Raw genomic sequence first — 18,109 nt, 5'->3', positions numbered from 1 at the left:
CGTGTACATGTGACGATACAAAGCCTTGCCCACTTTATGACTAGGCGTGTCAGGGATTATGGGGTTGGCACTGCCCAATCACAGCCCCTCCTGCTCCCAGTGACAATAACAAAAGCTAACAGATAGCCTGAGTGTGAAGCACGTGACCAGGAAGAAGGAAGTGGCAGTGATGCAGAAGCTGGTGCTGGCAATCGCTGCAATGATGGTGCAAGTTCCCTGGCAGTGAGGGACAGAGGGAGGCTCCCTGTCTGGCTCCTGAGCTTAAACTTCCGCCCACTGACGGGCTGTGTGTGAGTATCGGGCTCTATGGGCTTGTCTGGCCCTGCTGATGCTGCCAGCACTTACTCTATTGTCTGTCACTCTATTATCTGTCAATAAAGACATCATGTATCCGCCTTTATATCCAGTGATCACTAATATCCCACCAGCCAGACAGCTTTCCATGAAACCATGAATTAAATACCAATACACCTGTTCACTGAGTAATAGACAATCTTCCAGGAGTTTCGCTGCCCATTTCATTCACACTCAATAGAGATCTATAGCAGATTGATATTAATCTAATATAATAATATAAACTCTTTCTATCCACCCATTTAGTTCATATGTATCTGTATGTCTGTCCTTCCTCCATCATCATCTGTTGCTCTATCCCCTGTCTGTTCATCTGTATCAATATGCACTTCTATATTACTGCCTGTCTGTCTACATTAAAGGGGTGCTGTACCTTTAAGTTAACGTTTAGTATGTTATAGAATGACTAATTCTAAGCTTCTTTTTCAAATGGGGATCACTGACCCCATCTAAAACCAAATGCCCTGTAAGGCTACAAATGTATTGTTACTGCTACTTTTTATTCCTCATCTTTCTATTCAGTCCCTCTCCTATTCATATTTCAGTCTATTATTCCAATCAATGCATGGTTGCTAGGGGAATTTGGACCCTAGCAACCAGATAAACATACAAGAGACAGTGCAGCCCCAGCAACATTGATGGCTCTCAGGATCTAAGTAGCTGAAATAGGGAGGAAATACACTCAAGCCAGCTCTTCTCTTTCTATTATTTATTCATAGAGCTACTTACCTACTGACTATGTAAGAGGAGCTGTCCAATCCAGGCTGGGAGTGGTTAATGATCCGGTTAATGATGCCGCCTTATAAAGTTAATTAAAATGACAACAGCATGCTGTGTTACGGATACAAACAAGTAAAACTAGATGAATAGAATATATATATACACATACAAGTGACTTGAGTCAGAATGAATATGGTATCAGGGTTACACCTTGGCTTCCTGTTTTGTGGTTTTTTTTTTGCATTGGACATTATGCAAATGCATTTTTTAATTGCTTCTGTGTCGTTCTAATTGGCTCCTGACCGATGGGACTTGGTGACAGGGGAGAATTACTATTGCAGTCAGGGCTCTAAGCACACACGGATAGGGTAAGTGCTAGGGTAAGACATACAGTGAAGGGGTTAAAGATACTCATCCCACCTATCTCTGATATTTTTAAAGACCGTTCCACTTGGCATTTTATTATGTTGCTAATTACTGAGTGTAATTATGTGTGATTCTGATGAAAGAAATTGCTATAATGTAATCATACCCCCCTCCTTTCAGTATAGCCACACTGCTGGAGGGCCGAGGCTGCCAAATTGGGGGGCCATGATGCCACTTTTCTTCAGGAAGCAGAAGCAGAGCGGGGAAGCAAGGAAACGCCTGGAATATCAGATGTGCCTGGTACGTGAATCTCCACCAACTGGTGTTTCTCTCTTTCTCTCTATTTCTACAAATTACAACATTCTTTATAATATATGTCTGCATATGCCTTATTATATATGGCAGGTGAATAACATAAAGGAAAGAAATGTATATAATGTGTGGGAGATTGGATTCGTTACCCAAGGAAACTATTTTATAGTTAATACTTGCACTAGATCCACTAGAATTGTTTTCTCGGGTGAATCCAATCTGCTGCCCATTATATGCCCAGGTGCAAAGCCCTAATCCTCTGTGCTTCCTACGCCTATGTTGCTCTCTTTCCCATGATCAGGCAGGAACTTTTCCCTGGTTAAGTAAATCCTATCTACCTCTAGACAAAACCCAGAAACAGTTCTCTGTACTTCCTGCTCCTGGGCTGTTCTCTTTCCTATGGTCAGACAGGAACCTCCCCCTGGGTAAGTGAATCCAATCTTCCCCAGTACTTACCCAGGTACAGAGCTCTGATTCTCTGTACTTCCTGCTCCTGGGCTGCTCTCTTTCCCATGGTCAGACAGGAACCTCCCCTTGGGTAAGTGAATCCAATCTCCCCCAGTACTTACCCAGGTACAGAGCTCTGATTCTCTGTACTTCCTGCTCCTAGGCTGTTCTCTTTCCCATGGTCAGACAGGAACCTCCCCCTGGGTAAGTGAATCCAATCTCCCCCAGTACTTACCCAGGTACAGAGCTCTGATTCTCTGTACTTCCTGCTCCTGGGCTGCTCTCTTTCCCATGGTCAGGCAGGAACCTCCCCCTGGGTAAGTGAATCCAATCTCCCCCAGTACTTACCCAGGTACAGTTGTTCGGCTAATTTTCTCTATAGATACGATTGGGAGAGGTGCCGACCCCTCCAGCCAACACCAGGCATCGACTATCAGGAGAGACTCTGGGGAAATTAGGTAATATATTCGCAGACAGGAACCTCCCCCTGGGTAAGTGAATCCAATCTCCCCCAGTACTTACCCAGGTACAGAGCTCTGATTCTCTGTACTTCCTGCTCCTGGGCTGTTCTCTTTCCCATGGTCAGACAGGAACCTCCCCCTGGGTAAGTGAATCCAATCTCCCCCAGTACTTACCCAGGTACAGAGCTCTGATTCTCTGTACTTCCTGCTCCTAGGCTGTTCTCTTTCCTATGGTCAGACAGGAACCTCCCCCTGGGTAAGTGAATCCAATCTCCCCCAGTACTTACCCAGGTACAGAGCTCTGATTCTCTGTACTTCCTGCTCCTGGGCTGTTCTCTTTCCCATGGTCAGACAGGAACCTCCCCCTGGGTAAGTGAATCCAATCTCCCCCAATACTTACCCAGGTACAGAGCTCTGATTCTCTGTACTTCCTGCTCCTGGGCTGTTCTCTTTCCCATGGTCAGACAGGAACCTCCCCCTGGGTAAGTGAATCCAATCTCCCCCAGTACTTACCCAGGTACAGAGCTCTGATTCTCTGTACTTCCTGCTCCTGGGCTGCTCTCTTTCCCATGGTCAGACAGGAACCTCACCCTGGGTAAGTGAATCCAATCTCCCCCAGTACTTACCCAGGTACAGAGCTCTGATTCTCTGTACTTCCTGCTCCTAGGCTGTTCTCTTTCCTATGGTCAGACAGGAACCTCCCCCTGGGTAAGTGAATCCAATCTCCCCCAGTACTTACCCAGGTACAGAGCTCTGATTCTCTGTACTTCCTGCTCCTGGGCTGTTCTCTTTCCCATGGTCAGACAGGAACCTCCCCCAGGGTAAGTGAATAGAGTCTCCCCCAGTACTTACCCAGGTACAGAGCTCTGATTCTCTGTACTTCCTGCTCCTGGGCTGTTCTCTTTCCCATGGTCAGACAGGAACCTCCCCCAGGGTAAGTGAATCCAATCTCCCCCAGTACTTACCCAGGTACAGAGCTCTGATTCTCTGGACTTCCTGCTCCTGGGCTGCTCTCTTTCCCATGGTCAGACAGGAACCTCCCCTGGGTAAGTGAATCCAATCTCCCCCCAGTACTTACCCAGGTACAGAGCTCTGATTCTCTGTACTTCCTGCTCCTGGGCTGTTCTCTTTCCCATGGTCAGACAGGAACCTCCCCCTGGGTAAGTGAATCCAATCTACCCCAGATCATACCTAGGTAGAGAGTTCTGATAACTTAGTACTCCTTATTCCTAAGCTGCTCTATTTCCCATGGTAAAACAAGAACCTCCCCCTGAGTAACTAAATATAACCCAATCGAGGTGCAGATCTCGGATTCTCTTTACTTCCTCCTCTTGGATAAAGTGAATCTACACCCCACCCCATGATGTTCCCAGTAACTGAGCTCTGGTTCTGGATTTGCTTACTAGGTACCTAATGGGAATGGGCCCAGGTGCCTCTCATGGTGGTACTTACTGTATGTTAATTTTTATAATGGGAGTTTCCATCTCATGGCTAACATGTTACTTTGTTTTCTTAGGCCAAAGAGGCCGGCGCTGATGACATTCTTGACATCTCAAACTGTGAATTATCTGAGGTAAGTCTGCTTTTGTGTAAAACTTAAAGATTCATATAATTAACACCTTGTTTCTGTTACCAGTTCTGCCCTCCTGTAATGCCTTATTGCGAGTTTATTGCGTAGTGCTGCCATACTAAATAACCAGCTGCATGCCTCCTCCTAGATTCCCGATGGCGCCTTCTCTACATGCCGCGTTTTGCAGAAAAAGGTAACGTTACTCCTGAGATGATCTTTTCATCCTAGTGCTTCTCTTGGGGGGAATTAAATAACCACCAGAGACTGCCCTTAAACATCATGTTCCTCTCACTTGGCAGGTTCTGATTGTTCACAATAATATTTTAACCCAGCTGGTCCCCAAGTCTTGCCAGATTTCTGATCTATCAGCCTTGAAGGTAAGTACGGCACAACATATGGTTCTGGAAACTGCTAGAAGTCCAAATAGAGCAATCCTCTGCTTTAACTGTGCCCTAGTACTGTGGCCGATGTGGAGATTTGTCGCCTGCGATTTTAATGAGCAACTATGGGTGACAAATCTCCTGAAAATGCCTCTCCATTGCAAATAATTGAAATCACTGGCGGTGTGACCAACATATTGCTAAATCGCCCGAAGTTTCCTCCAGAGGCAGACGCTCTTAAAAAATCTCGGAGCAACAAATCTCCCTGTCGGCCATTGCCCTAAAGCACAACTAAACGCTTAACTTAGAATTAGGCTAGAAATGCTGTACCCATTTGTAGCTTTATGTGTTAATGGTTTAAATGAACAATTTGTCCCATTAAGGTTCTGGATCTCCATGAGAACCAGATTGCAGCACTTCCAGCCAACGTGGGTCAGCTGACATCCTTACGGGTAAGTGGACATGGGAGCACTAGAGAACATAATGTCAGTCAGATTAGGGATGGGGACATGCCTTTAAGGGAAGTCATGGGAATGACCTACTTTTAATTAGGGTATGGGTTAGGATCGGTAGTGTCACCCCATTATTCCCTTCCAACTTCTGTATTCCAGGTGCTAAACATTGAACGAAATCTCTTACGAACTCTTCCTGATTCCATCGGAGACTTGTCTCAACTGCAGACACTAAATGTGAAAGGTTTGTATTTTGGTCTTTGTATTTTGGGTGTGTGTGTGGGGGGGGGGTTCTAGTCCTGGAGAATAACCTCCATCACTACTCTCCCCAGTGCTGGGCCCAAGGTTGCAACCAAAACAAGCCCCCATCTGATTCATACCCTCTTGTTTTCATCACTCAAACACCTGCCTGGTTGCTAGGATAAGTGGGATCCTAGCAACCAGTTAACAGTAACGACAAGGAGTTTTGAAAGTATTGAGATATGAGGAAACCATTGGAACTTGTCTCTGTATCTGTAGGGAACAAACTCAAAGTTCTACCTCCCACTATCAGGGGGCTGCGCAGCCTGAGGACTTTAAACATCAGTGAAAATAGGCTTCAGGAGCTCCCACGGTCTCTGGCCAATGTCCGCACACTGGAGGTGAGCTTCTGTTTCATCCTGCAATGATCCTGCCGCTTAATTTCTCTTGTGACAGTGAGTTTTAGGGTTCAGATAACATGAAACAGGACCCAGTTGTACTTGGAAACTCTTATTATTAGTATTTAACCAATTATAGAGGTTGCACTCTCCTGCTCCTGGGTTGTTCTTTTTATTATGGTTAGAGAGGAACCTTCCCCTTGGAATCCCATCTCTCTCTAGTACTTTCCCAAGTACAGAGCTCTTATTCCTGGATTCTCCTTTCCTGGGCTGCTCTCTTTCCTATGGTCAGATAGGAGGGATGCTTGTACTCAGATGAAAGCACAGACTGCATTATTCCAGTTCTTTCATTGCTATGGACCAAGAGAAGCAGGCTAAAGCAGTTTGCCAGAGAAAGGTGAAGTCACATTAAAAAAACAAGATTGTTTGGATTTATCTATTTGGAAAACTGGGCTATTGTCAGGCCTTTTACTTGGGCAAGAACTCCCTCGTCTGACCATGGGAAAGAGAGCAGCCCAGGAGCATTAAATTACCCCATATTCCATGCTAATGCATTTAGTTAGGTGAGGGATAATTGCTTAATTCAAATGCTACCAGATCCTTTCCTGATAAACCTAGAGCAGATTGTTGTACCTAAGGTTCTGTGGTCCAATCCAACAGACCCTGTCCCTGGATGCTTCTGGGATGCTCTTCCCCCCTCCAGCTGTGTGCAGTGAAGGAACAGAAGCCATCCAGCGGTTCCTGTGCAAAGGTAATTTGGATCTATAGAACCCAAACAGAAGTCTTTATTTGTGTTAAGATACTACTTATGTTTGCATTTCACCCTTCTAAGGGATATTGATATCTGTAAGGATAAGGCTGTCTGTAGCAGTGCAATACAATGTCTGCAGTTTCATTCTCCGTTTCCCATTCAGAGCTGGGTATTGAGTATTGTCCCCCTTCCCAGTACCTCCTGTCTGCGCTGGAGAACAATTCATGTGACACCCAAGTGGATGCTGTGGATGGGGCCCTAGTGCAGTCCTTACAGGAACAAACAGACTGGCAGGTGTGTGCCCCATTCCACCTCTGTATATTTGTATGTATATGTATAGGAACATAGAGCTAGCCTTTTCTAACTGCCTTGTGTCTCTCTGTTGATTACAGAACAAGTTCTCGGAGTATGAGAAGAGAAAGGTGAGTCCTGCAGGAACATGGGATGTCTATAGGGGTGTATCTTGCTTATGAGAAAGCTCACAGCTGTGCCCAGTATGGAACAGACCAACTTCGTCCCTTCTCATGTGCCAGCTTTACTTTCATCAGCCATTAATATGGCAGCTTCTTTTCCCCCAGAGAGACATAACATGAATATGCCATCAGGGCCGGCCTTAGGCCAATTGGACCAATTGGGCCCCGCACCTCTGGGGGGCCCCGCACCACAGGGCAGCACAGATAATATTTCCCTCAGCACATGATGCTGCCTGGCCTGCCCCCAACTTTGAGAGTCCAGCCCATCCCCAAATCCATAGGTCTAGCCTGCCCCCAACTCTCATAGGCCCAGCTTTCCTCCAACCTTGATAGGCCCTGCCTGCCCCCAATCCAACCAAGCCTGCTCCCAAGCTGAATCGGCCCAGCCCCAAACTAATTGGCCCAGTCCACTCTCCTATTTCCTCCCTCTCTCTCTTACCCTGTGTGCCCCTATTATGTTACCTTGTCTGCCCCTTTCCTTTCTATTTTGTGCCTGTATGCCCTTATTTTCCTAAATACTTGGTGTGTCAGTAGCCAGCAACACTTTGTCTAGGGGCCCCGCCAACATGGTCCCAATTGGGCCCCACATGTGATAGGACCAGCCCTGTATGCCATTATACATGCTTAGAATAGTTTCCTGCTCCATGTCCCTTTTCAGGAACAGAAAATGCTGGAAAAACTGGAGTTTGAGCGACAGTTGGATCTGGGGCAGAGGGAACAAGCACAGCTTCTCCTTCAGAGCAACACACACAAAGATGAGATCCTACAGACCGTGAGAGAGGTGAGGCATATGTGTCTGGGAGTGCCTGTTGGGTAAAATGCTTCCGAATTGGATGGTCTCTCAGCAAAAAGCTGTTCCTGCTGAATTGTGCTTAGTACAGGGAATACCTATGCTGCCATAGTTTTATGAGATCTCCCTTTACAGGCTATGAGCAAACTTAGGGGGCTGTCCCTGCTGAATTGTGCTTAGTACAGGGAATACCTATGCTGCCATAGTTTTATGGGATCTCTCTGTACAGACTATGAGCAAACTTAGGGACTGTTCCTGCTGACTTGTGCTTAGTACAGGGAATACCTATGCTGCCATAGTTTTATGGGATCTCTCTGTACAGACTATGAGCAAACTTAGGGACTGTTCCTGCTGAATTGTGCTTAGTACAGGGGAATACCTATGCTGCCATAGTTTTATGGGATCTCTCTGTACAGACTATGAGCAAACTTAGGGGACTGTTCCTGCTGAATTGTGCTTATTACGGGGAATACCTATGCTGCCATAGATTTATGGGATCTCTCTGTACAGACTATGAGCAAACTTAGGGGACTGTTCCTGCTGAATTGTGCTTATTACGGGGAATACCTATGCTGCCATAGTTTTATGGGATCTCTCTGTACAGACTATGAGCAAACTTAGGGACTGTTCCTGCTGAATTGTGCTTAGTACAGGGGAATACCTATACTGCCATAGTTTTATGGGATCTCTCTGTACAGACTATGAGCAAACTTAGGGGACTGTTCCTGCTGAATTGTGCTTAGTACAGGGGAATACCTATACTGCCATAGTTTTATGGGATCTCTCTGTACAGACTATGAGCAAACTTAGGGGACTGTTCCTGCTGAATTGTGCTTATTACGGGGAATACCTATGCTGCCATAGATTTATGGGATCTCTCTGTACAGACTATGAGCAAACTTAGGGGACTGTTCCTGCTGAATTGTGCTTATTACGGGGAATACCTATGCTGCCATAGTTTTATGAGATCTCTCTGTACAGACTATGAGCAAACCTAGGGACTGTTCCTGCTGAATTGTGCTTAGTACAGGGAATACCTATGCTGACAGTTTTATGGGATCTCTCTGTACAGACTATGAGCAAACTTAGGGACTGTTCCTGCTGAATTGTGCTTAGTACAGGGAATACCTATGCTGCCATAGTTTTATGGGATCTCTCTGTACAGACTATGAGCAAACTTAGGGACTGTTCCTGCTGAATTGTGCTTAGTACAGGGAATACCTATGCTGCCATAGTTTTATGGGATCTCTCTGTACAGACTATGAGCAAACTTAGGGGACTGTTCCTGCTGAATTGTGCTTAGTACAGGGAATACCTATGCTGCCATAGTTTTATGGGATCTCTCTGTACAGACTATGAGCAAACTTAGGGGGCTGTTCCTGCTAAATTATGCTTAGTACAGGGGAATACCAATGCTGGCAGATTTGTGGGGAAGGAATAACTGATCCTAGCTGTTTGAGCAGGAGCAATCGAGGCTGGAGAAAGGGCTGAACAAACATCAACAGCAGATTCAGAGCGAGAGGCAACGGCTCCAGGAGCAGCTCAAGCAGATGGAGAAGGGCGTCTCGTACCGTATCAAAAATCTGCTGGAGCAGAACCGCAGGTCAGGGGCCCACACATACTAACATGGTGCATGCTGATATCTGTTCTGCAGCACTAAGTGTGCTCCATCCTCGTTTCATCCAATCACTGAGAGGCATGCATATTTCCTAATTCCATCCCAGAACCATATGCTTTTGGCTCTCACCCTTTTATTCTCCGATCCCTTTATGTGATATTAAACTGCAGAGGTAACCATGTGACTTGCTTTATTTGCAGACAAAAGCAGAATTCAGCAATTCTGAAATCACTAGAGGACGAGCGGTAAGAGACCAGTTCTGTAATCACTGGGGAGCACTAGGCCGGGCACTGGGGAATCTGTAGCTTGTGGGCACGTGGGTATAAGACTTTCTTTATTTGTTTCTCTTAAGTTAAAGGAGAAGTACAGGTAAACTCACTAAGGGGTACCAGTTTGTAAAGCAGCCAGTGAATCTAATGCCCCCCCAAACTGTGCTCCTCTTCTACAAAAAGGCCCCTTGGGCAGAGCAGAGGCCGGTGAAGAATAAAAGTGTCATCCTGGGGGTAACAGTTTGAATCTTATTCATGGTGGTTGGGCTCCCCAATTAACTGTACTTCTTTTTTAAAGTCCTGCACTACACTCCCTGCACAAGGATTGGGTCAGGGCCACCATCAGGGGGTGCTGCAACTAGGCGTCCCATGGCAGAAGGGTGCTCTGAGATAAAAAGGCACAATTTGTGGGTGGGGCTTGTAGGTGGAGTTTGTGTATAAATGGTGCATGGCCCAATGAATTAGGGGCATGAATGTGGGTGTGAGGGGCATTATTTTATTTATTGGGGGCCCAGGTGCCCGGTGGTCACAGTTTTACCATACCTTTCAGAATTAAAATGGAGCACCTCATGTCAATCACCCAGGAGGAGACAGACAACTTGCGACGGAAGGAAGTGGCCTGTAAGTAGAATATTTAGCACTTTTAATTTAGTTGAAATGTAGAAGATGGTGGGCTTTCTCGGGGCATTGTGGGCGGGCATCAGTTATAGGCAAAACCCAGTGCTGAGATGTGTTTATTAATGACGCTTTCACATGTAGTACACATGGACAGAACACTGACCTCTATCCCTAACTCTCCATTCAGCTGCCATGCAGCAGATGTTGGCCGAGACCTACAAAAGCAAATTGCTTCAGATGGCCTACGAGTCCCGCCGCCAGGAGATGGTGTACCAGACCTGTTCCAGGTGAGAGGCTTAGTAATGTGGCTAAGGCTATGGCAGGTGATTCTGTACTGAGGCTCCTTTTCTGGGCTCTGCTGGTTGAGAGGGGGCCAAAATATTGCTACACTGCTGCCCGAGTATATAGGTTCCCACCTTACCTCAAGACAGTAGCGGCTCTACTTGATGAGACCTGTAGTTCTGCAAGATCAGGAGGTCTAACTGTCTCAAATCCCTGATTTCTATAATGTGAAGTAGGATCAGGAGGAACCTGTAGATCATTTACTCTGTTCCTTTTCATTACAACCTACCTAATGACACAGAAAAGGGCCCCTGTCAATTATTGTGCATCGTTCTCTTATTAAAGATCACAGGGTTCCAGTGGGAACATTTATTTTGTAGATCATTATACACAGGGACATATGGGGTTTCTTATTAACCTGTGCTGCTCAGGCCTCTCTTACATAGACATTGCCAATGGAACATTCCTTCTCTGTATATTTGTATTTATACATATGGGAGGAGGAGGTGCCATATTGATTCCCTTAGTCAGTACAGTATGAGCGTATAGCTTATTGTGTGCCCAGAACATTCCTTCTCTGTATATTTGTATTTATACATATGGGAGGAGGTGCCATATTGATTCCCTTAGACAGTACGAGGGTATAGCTTATTGTGTGCCCAGAACATTCCTTCTCTGTATATTTGTATTTATACATATGGGAGGAGGGAGGTGCCATATTGATTCCCTTAGACAGTACAGTATGAGGGTATAGCTTATTGTGTGCCCAGAACATTCCTTCTCTGTATATTTGTATTTATACATATGGGAGGAGGAGGTGCCATATTGATTCCCTTAGACAGTACAGTATGAGGGTATAGCTTATTGTGTGCCCAGAACATTCCTTCTCTGTATATTTGTATTTATACAAATGGGAGGAGGAGGTGCCATATTGATTCCCTTAGACAGTACAGTATGAGGGTATAGCTTATTGTGTGCCCAGAACATTCCTTCTCTGTATATTTGTATTTATACATATGGGAGGTGCCATATTGATTCCCTTAGACAGTACAGTATGAGGGTATAGCTTATTGTGTGCCCAGAACATTCCTTCTCTGTATATTTGTATTTATACATATGGGAGGTGCCATATTGATTCCCTTAGACAGTACAGTATGAGGGTATAGCTTATTGTGTGCCCAGAACATTCCTTCTCTGTATAATTGTATTTATACATATGGGAGGAGGGAGATGCCATACTGATTTTCTCTGAGGTAGTAACAGATGATTTCTTTCTTGATAATTGACAGCCTGGCAGAGATGGATAAGAAGTTGCAGCAAATACAGTACTGGCAGCAGTTGGATCAAAGCAAAGCCATCAGTCAGATCTTGCAGGAGGTGAGTGATGGTCCTGCCGCTAGAGGTGCCCATACATACAGTATACAGCATATGTACTGACCCGGCTGTTGTGTGTTCCAGGAGGAGATCCAGAAAGCGGCATTTGAGGCTCTGCAGCTGAAGAAGGATCTGATGCACAGACAGATAAGGGAACAGGTGAGTCTGGGAACTGCAGGTGGTGGGCACTGGGGGGGTTAGTAGATACAGTCCGCATAGAGCGTAAGCTTCTTCCTTGAAAGCCTAAAGCCCTTGGATTTTACCAGAATAAGCCAGTACAGTTTTCTATAGTGGTATGGAGCACCTAATGTGCTGTCTCACAGGCCCACTGTCTCTATATACATTTCTTATCTACCCTCTCCTTTAGCTGGGAGAAGCAGCATTTTCACCTTCATTTTCTCGCCGAGGATGATGGGAATGTAGCTGAATAATATCTGGGCTGCAAAGCTTGCAGTCATTGGATAATCTCCAACAGAACACAAACTGAACTTGATTCATGCAGTTTACAGGGAACCCCCCTTCCCTCTGGGATCACAGAGAGGGGTGTACCTGCTGTACTACGAGTCATCCCATCTCATTTCAGCATTTCATTTGGTTCTGACCCTCCGGCTTTGCCATTTTCCTCTTTATTTTCTCTCCTTTGCGGTTCCTTGTCACTGCCAGAAGCACAACCGTCTCCCAGTGTGAGATGTATAAAGAACTGGCTGCGGTCTCTTGGGGGGGTCACAATATGACAGGTCTTCTCTCACTCTTTGGTTCAGTTTTTTTAATTACTTTGTAGTTTTGTGTCTGACCGACATTTCACTGGCAGTCATACTCTGGCTTTTGTCTCTTAGTTATTTAACTTTTAAAATTGTAGTATGTTTTTGAATGGCCTATTGTTGGCAACTTTTCCATTGGTTTTTTTTTTTTATATATGGTTTTTGAATAATTTGTCTTCTTTCTATGCCTCTTTCCAGCTGTGAAATGACCCCAGTAGGCTGTGTTGTTTACCTTTCTTGCTATTTAGGCCTCTCCTGTAGTCTCGCATTCAAACCACTGCCTGGTTGCTAGGGTAAATTGCACCACAGCAACCAGGTAGCTGCTGCAATTCCTGTTACTTCTGGTCTGCAGATGCACCAGTTTGTTTGCACCCAGGGTTTATGTGGATGTTTAATGTTTAGTTTTACTGCCTCAGTCTCTTTTTATTTGCCTCTTGTTTGATCAGGAATGAAGAGTGCAAGCTCTTTTTATAATGGTACAGCTGTGGGTTTTTGATCATATACAACATGATATTACTACACAGCATGGCGGCTGTTCCCACTCGGTGCAGAGCAGGGCAGTCATTCCCACTCAGTGCAGAGCATGGCGGTTGTTTCCACGCAGAGCAGGGCAGTCGTTCCCATACGGAGTAGTACAGACAGGTCGTTTGCGTATATTTTTATTTCTGCTAGCACCATGTCGCCTGGCTTTCAGCGTTGGCACCGATGCCTATTCACCCACAACCCTCCTGTCTCATCTTCTCTAGATATTATTAATAGAGGCTGAGTTAATGCAACTGACTCAGCTGGAGGTAAAGAGGCAAGAATTCGGCAACGAGGCGCTGCAGGTATGTGTGTGTGTGCGCATGTCCGGGGGGGGAGGGGTTGTTTTGTCTCCTCCATCACTTTTCTCCATCACAGCAGCAAAAGTCATCCCCCCACAGCACAGGGCAGGTGGGATATAGTGGTTTAGGGCCAATTTACTAACACATTCCCACCCTGATTCCCACAGCAGTAGAGATGTGTCTTACACATAAGGCATGAAGATGAATAACACATTGTAAACATTGTACGCAATATGTTGGCGCTATATAAATACATGTTAATAATAATAATAATACCTGTGGTTCCTTGGCACCGTTCTGCTCAGCTGGGTCCTGGGTCCATCCTAAACACAGAGCATCACTAGGGCTTCCCCTGTTCTGCAGAGGATCCATTCGGCCATCTTAGCTCCTGATTTCCCCTCAGGTTCTTCAGCCTTTCACCTTCTAGGGCCAGTTTGCCTTTAACTTTGTTTAAGACACGGGTCTGGGATTGGGTCGTAAAGACAAATAACTCGAAGCTGATCTTTGTCCGGCTCTTATTATATATGTGTATATACGTTTGTCGCTTTCTCTGAGGAAACACCTCAACATTCTGTTTGTCTGTGTCTCCCGTCCGTGTGTCTTTTGTTTGGTGCCGCTTGTTCATTTCAGGAGTCTGGATTAATATCAGGATAGGAGGTTACTTATTATTATTATTATTATTATTATTATTATTGGGCCTGTTGATTGTGCTGCTTCCACACATGGGCATTGGATTAGTAACCTACACCAGCTGCTGACAGAGGCTAAAGCTGTAATTAAATTAACTTAAAAATAGAAAGTTAATTACCTTTTTGCAATGACTTGATTTGGATTACAACCTCAGCTATACATTTGTTAGGTCACCTGATGTTATCCAGCCAATAGAGATCTGTTGTCGCCCAGCTGCTGAAATCTCCCCCTAGTCTGCCCTGTGTCCGCTGACCAATCACAAAGTTGGTGGGAACTTTCAGGGCTCCCCAGGCAGTCAGCTGACCTCTCTGACAGACTTTACTGGAAGCTGCCTGTCACATGCACAGCCACGTCTATAATGTGCATCATTTTATATGAGAAAATATTGTTCTAGAGAAACAAAAAAACAAAACTTGTGTTGTTTCTTGTGAGTTGTTTCTCCTTTATGTATGTCTTTTCTGACACGATCCCCTTGTCTCTCCTTTGTGTGTCTTTTCTGACACAATCCCCTTGTCTCTCCTTTGTGTGTCTTTTCTGACACAATCCCCTTGTCTCTCCTTTGTGTGTCTTTTCTGACACAATCCCCTTGTCTCTCCTTTGTGTGTCTTTTCTGACACAATCGTGTTTTCTCTCCTTTGTGTGTCTTTTCGGACACAATCCCCTTGTCTCTCCCTTTTTGTGTCTTTCCCAACACAATCCCCTTGTCTCTCCTTTTATGTGTGTGAGACAATTCCCTTGTTTCTTCTTTGTGTGTGTCTTTTCTGACACAATTCCCTTGTCTCTCCTTTGTGTGTGTGTCTTGTGTCTATTTTGTAGCCCAGACAAGACTCAAACAACCCCTTACCCTTTGTGTAGAACAACATACTTAGGTGCTGAGCAGGGGACCCTGTGGTGCCTCTGTACCCCCAGAAGGCCCTAATTTATAAGCAATTCCAATATATATTTGTAAAACACGACAACCTCTGGATATTTTAGTAAAGGGGAAGCAATCCACAGTTGTCCTTTAATGCTATATATATAGATAGATATGGATATATAGGTAGGGGCTGTCCCGCTGTCATTTTTATTTGCTTTTCCATATTATTTTCTCTTTGCCAGTAGGAAATGTACCTGGCTTTAGGGGTAATCTTCCTACTGATTCATCTCCATCCATTTCACAAACAATTTTAGTTCCAGGATCTATAATCTGCCGCCATCCCGTGATTGTGGAATTAGAACCCCCAGTCCACTTCGCAGGGGCGTAACTATAGAGGAAGCAGACCCTGCGGCTGCAGGGGGGCCCAGGAGGTATAGGGGGCCTATGAGGCCCTAATTAATGAGAAATGTCAATTTATATTGGTAAAACAGGACAACCTCTGGAAATGTTGGGGGCCCTAAAATTAATTTGCTGTGGGGCCCAGTAGCATCTAGTTACTCCACTGCCTTCGGTTGTGTTCTGGTTTCACAATCCCTTGTTTAGTCGGCTGAGGTTCCTGCAATGTTCAGATTCAGACATGTTCCCAAAATCCCAGGCAGGCCCATGTGATGTTCTGTAGAGTCTGACTAAATTTCTGTTGTGACTCAGGAGGTGATCGGCGAGCAGAGATGCGCCCTCACAGAGATGCTCCAGCAACTTCTCAAAGACAAGAAGAAGCGAGAGGAGGAGCTGCTGGCAGTGTTGGTAAGGGGTCAGCCCTTTAAGGACTAAAACATAGAGAAACTCCTCGTTATAAACTGGGCAGAAATCCCAGCAGCCAATAGTCTATACTTGCTCAGTTCCCCACTGTCCCATATCAACAGGAGACTGTGTTTTTCCTTTAGCGTGAAATGGATTCTAAGAGTGAAGCCAAGCAGGAGAACTATTGGCTGATACAGTACCAGCGCCTGCTCAACCAGAAACCTCTATCGCACAGGCTACAGGTGAGTCTAAGAGGAACAATATGGCATATGTATAAAACCGATATAAAATCAGTATGGCAACAGCTGCTGTGAACAAATCCTGTGTGTTGGTTGTTTCTGTAGGAGGAAGGGATAGAACAGGAGCTGGTGGATCTCCTTAAAGACCTTTCTGCAGAGAAGTATCTTCCCATATTTGCGCACCATCGGTTCTGCTTAGAGATGCTGGAGAAAATGAGCCCCAGTGATCTTAAAAAGGTAAGAGGAGTGAGGGTGGGGACATATCCCTCTGAACTGTTGATGGCTCGGGTCTGATACTTTTGGTGCTTATGGTTATTTGGCTGTTCCGTAGATTGGAGTTGAAGAAGTGGGCTTACAGCACGCCATCATTGAGCGATCAAGAGACATTGTGCGCATGAGAAGAGGTAACATCATAGATCCTAAACATGGACATCACACTCTCTGCACATAACCGCAATAACTGAACCTTTATTTCAGATCAACCCAAAGCCTTAGAGAAAATTGTGCCTGAAGAGGAGCCATGTTCTCCACCATCATCCGTCCAGCAGCCCCCAGTCGAGCCTTCAGCCCCTGATACCGAAGTGGCCAATAGAAACTCAGAGTGTGTCGTGTGCATGGAACAGGAGGTAATGGTTGGAGCATAGAATGCTGGGGATTTGCTTGGCACAACCAAGCCAACCTTCCCCTTTAATATCTTCTCCTTTGGTTTTTAACAGGCCCACATCATCTTCCTCCCCTGCGGCCATGTGTGTTGCTGCACCACTTGTGGGAATGCCCTCCATACCTGCCCCTTGTGCCGCAGAGACATCACCCAGCACTTACGGATCTACCAGAGCACCTAAAGGATCCACGTGGAAGCTTCAGATCTACTGAGGGGGCTGCCTGTATTCTTTGCTGCTGCTTGAAGCATGTTTGTGCTACCTGGCAATGTGAATATGCTGCACTAAATATTCTTTGTATCGCCACCCCTCTCAGTCATTACCTTTAGTGCAATTGGCACTTCTGCTGCATTGTAGATTTGTAGCGAGTATCACTCACTAGCTCCTCTCCCACCCATGACTTTCAGTGAGGGTACAGACCTCTCAGCCTTTTGTTTGTATGTTGCAGTGTCAGTGAGTCCTAATATCCCTATTTATTGCGGTTCTGACACAAGGACATTTATAGAGATAATATTCGCCTGCTCGTTCTTTATTTTTGTACATTTTTATAATTTCCTTGTGATTTCTACAAACCTCCTTTTTCCAGCGTTATTACATATTGTCCCTTTTACTATAAATATGATGGATGGAAATCTGTGACCCTTGTGCTACCCGGGCCCCGGTGTGCCTATATGGCATTTATCTATATACATTTAGTGATCCAACAGTGATACAGTCTATTTGGGTGGGGGCTCTCTGCACACAATTGAACTGGACTGTTAAACAACATCCTGTTAGAACTGTGCAATAATCTATATATATATGTTGTGCAATATTATTGATCATAACCCTCCAAAAACACATCCCTAGAAATTTGCACTGGTTACTGTAAGGCTGAGGTCTTCACACTACTGTCCCCCTTCTTCCCCGTCTTGTCATCTCATACGTGAAGCACTTGTCTGTGTGGCTACAGGAAAGGCAAAACAAGGCATTAAATTGACTTCATATAAACTTTTGTGCAGTTTCATTTTTTTATTTCACATCACGGGGAACATGGGTTCCTTAGTGTCCCTGAAACTGGCTGTCGGGGAGAGGGGCAGCTATATGACAAAGCAGGACTCTGCTCTCCGAGGTCAATCATTCACTTCCTGTTTAGGAGGGGCAATTGCATAGAAGGAATTTGGAGGAGGTGGTGCTCTGCTGCTATTTAAGTTCACAGCTAGCAGCAGACTGCAAATCCCAGCATCCTTCAGCAGCTTTTGTAGTTCAACCACACGTTGCCATTGGTAATCCTATAGCAATTTCATATGGTGCACCCCTAGGCTTATGTCATAGCAAAAGATTGGGAAACAAGGTAATGTTTCACTGCTGTCCATTGAGGACAATAGGAACTATTAGCTAAGTAATATTCCAGTTCCTGGAATA

General features: G+C 45.3%; 1 protein-coding gene across 3 annotated transcripts; it reads left to right on the top strand.

Moving 5' to 3' along the window:
• The first annotated feature begins 43 nt into the window (after positions 1–43).
• On the top strand, positions 44–17,695 carry lrsam1.L (leucine rich repeat and sterile alpha motif containing 1 L homeolog). Of its 3 annotated transcripts, none has more exons than XM_018229397.2 (25): positions 44–288; positions 1,626–1,740; positions 4,177–4,233; positions 4,379–4,423; positions 4,530–4,607; positions 4,994–5,062; positions 5,222–5,306; positions 5,582–5,703; positions 6,361–6,451; positions 6,615–6,745; positions 6,844–6,873; positions 7,583–7,705; positions 9,178–9,317; positions 9,533–9,577; positions 10,152–10,222; positions 10,407–10,506; positions 11,791–11,878; positions 11,960–12,034; positions 13,383–13,463; positions 15,715–15,810; positions 15,951–16,049; positions 16,152–16,283; positions 16,378–16,450; positions 16,524–16,672; positions 16,763–17,695. In XM_018229397.2, exons 2-25 carry the CDS (start codon positions 1,666–1,668, stop codon positions 16,886–16,888), a joined length of 2,181 nt encoding a protein of 726 aa, XP_018084886.1. In that variant the 5' UTR covers positions 44–288; positions 1,626–1,665; the 3' UTR covers positions 16,889–17,695. The 3 variants fall into 3 exon arrangements, with proteins under 3 accessions (XP_018084886.1, XP_018084885.1, XP_041428204.1); XM_018229396.2 differs by having other exon boundaries at positions 1,621–1,740; XM_041572270.1 differs by lacking the exon at positions 13,383–13,463 and having other exon boundaries at positions 44–290; positions 1,621–1,740.
• The last annotated feature ends 414 nt before the right edge of the window (positions 17,696–18,109 follow it).

Source organism: Xenopus laevis, chromosome 8L (assembly GCF_017654675.1).
Source record: "Xenopus laevis strain J_2021 chromosome 8L, Xenopus_laevis_v10.1, whole genome shotgun sequence".
Lineage (NCBI taxonomy): Eukaryota > Metazoa > Chordata > Amphibia > Anura > Pipidae > Xenopus > Xenopus laevis.
The sequence above is the reverse complement of the archived record's forward strand: the minus strand, read 5'-3'. Positions and strand labels throughout refer to the sequence as shown.

What these genes read in the sequence shown, in the direction of transcription:
- lrsam1.L (XM_018229397.2), top strand. Translation starts at nt 1,666, where the DNA reads ATGATGCCACTTTTCTTCAGGAAGCAGAAGCAGAGCGGGGAAGCAAGG. An exon ending in GCGACGGAAGGAAGTGGCCT is followed by an intron (nt 10,223 to 10,406) that starts GTAAGTAGAATA and finishes CTCTCCATTCAG; the next exon opens with CTGCCATGCAGCAGATGTTG. An exon ending in AGGAGCTGCTGGCAGTGTTG is followed by an intron (nt 15,811 to 15,950) that starts GTAAGGGGTCAG and finishes TTTTTCCTTTAG; the next exon opens with CGTGAAATGGATTCTAAGAG.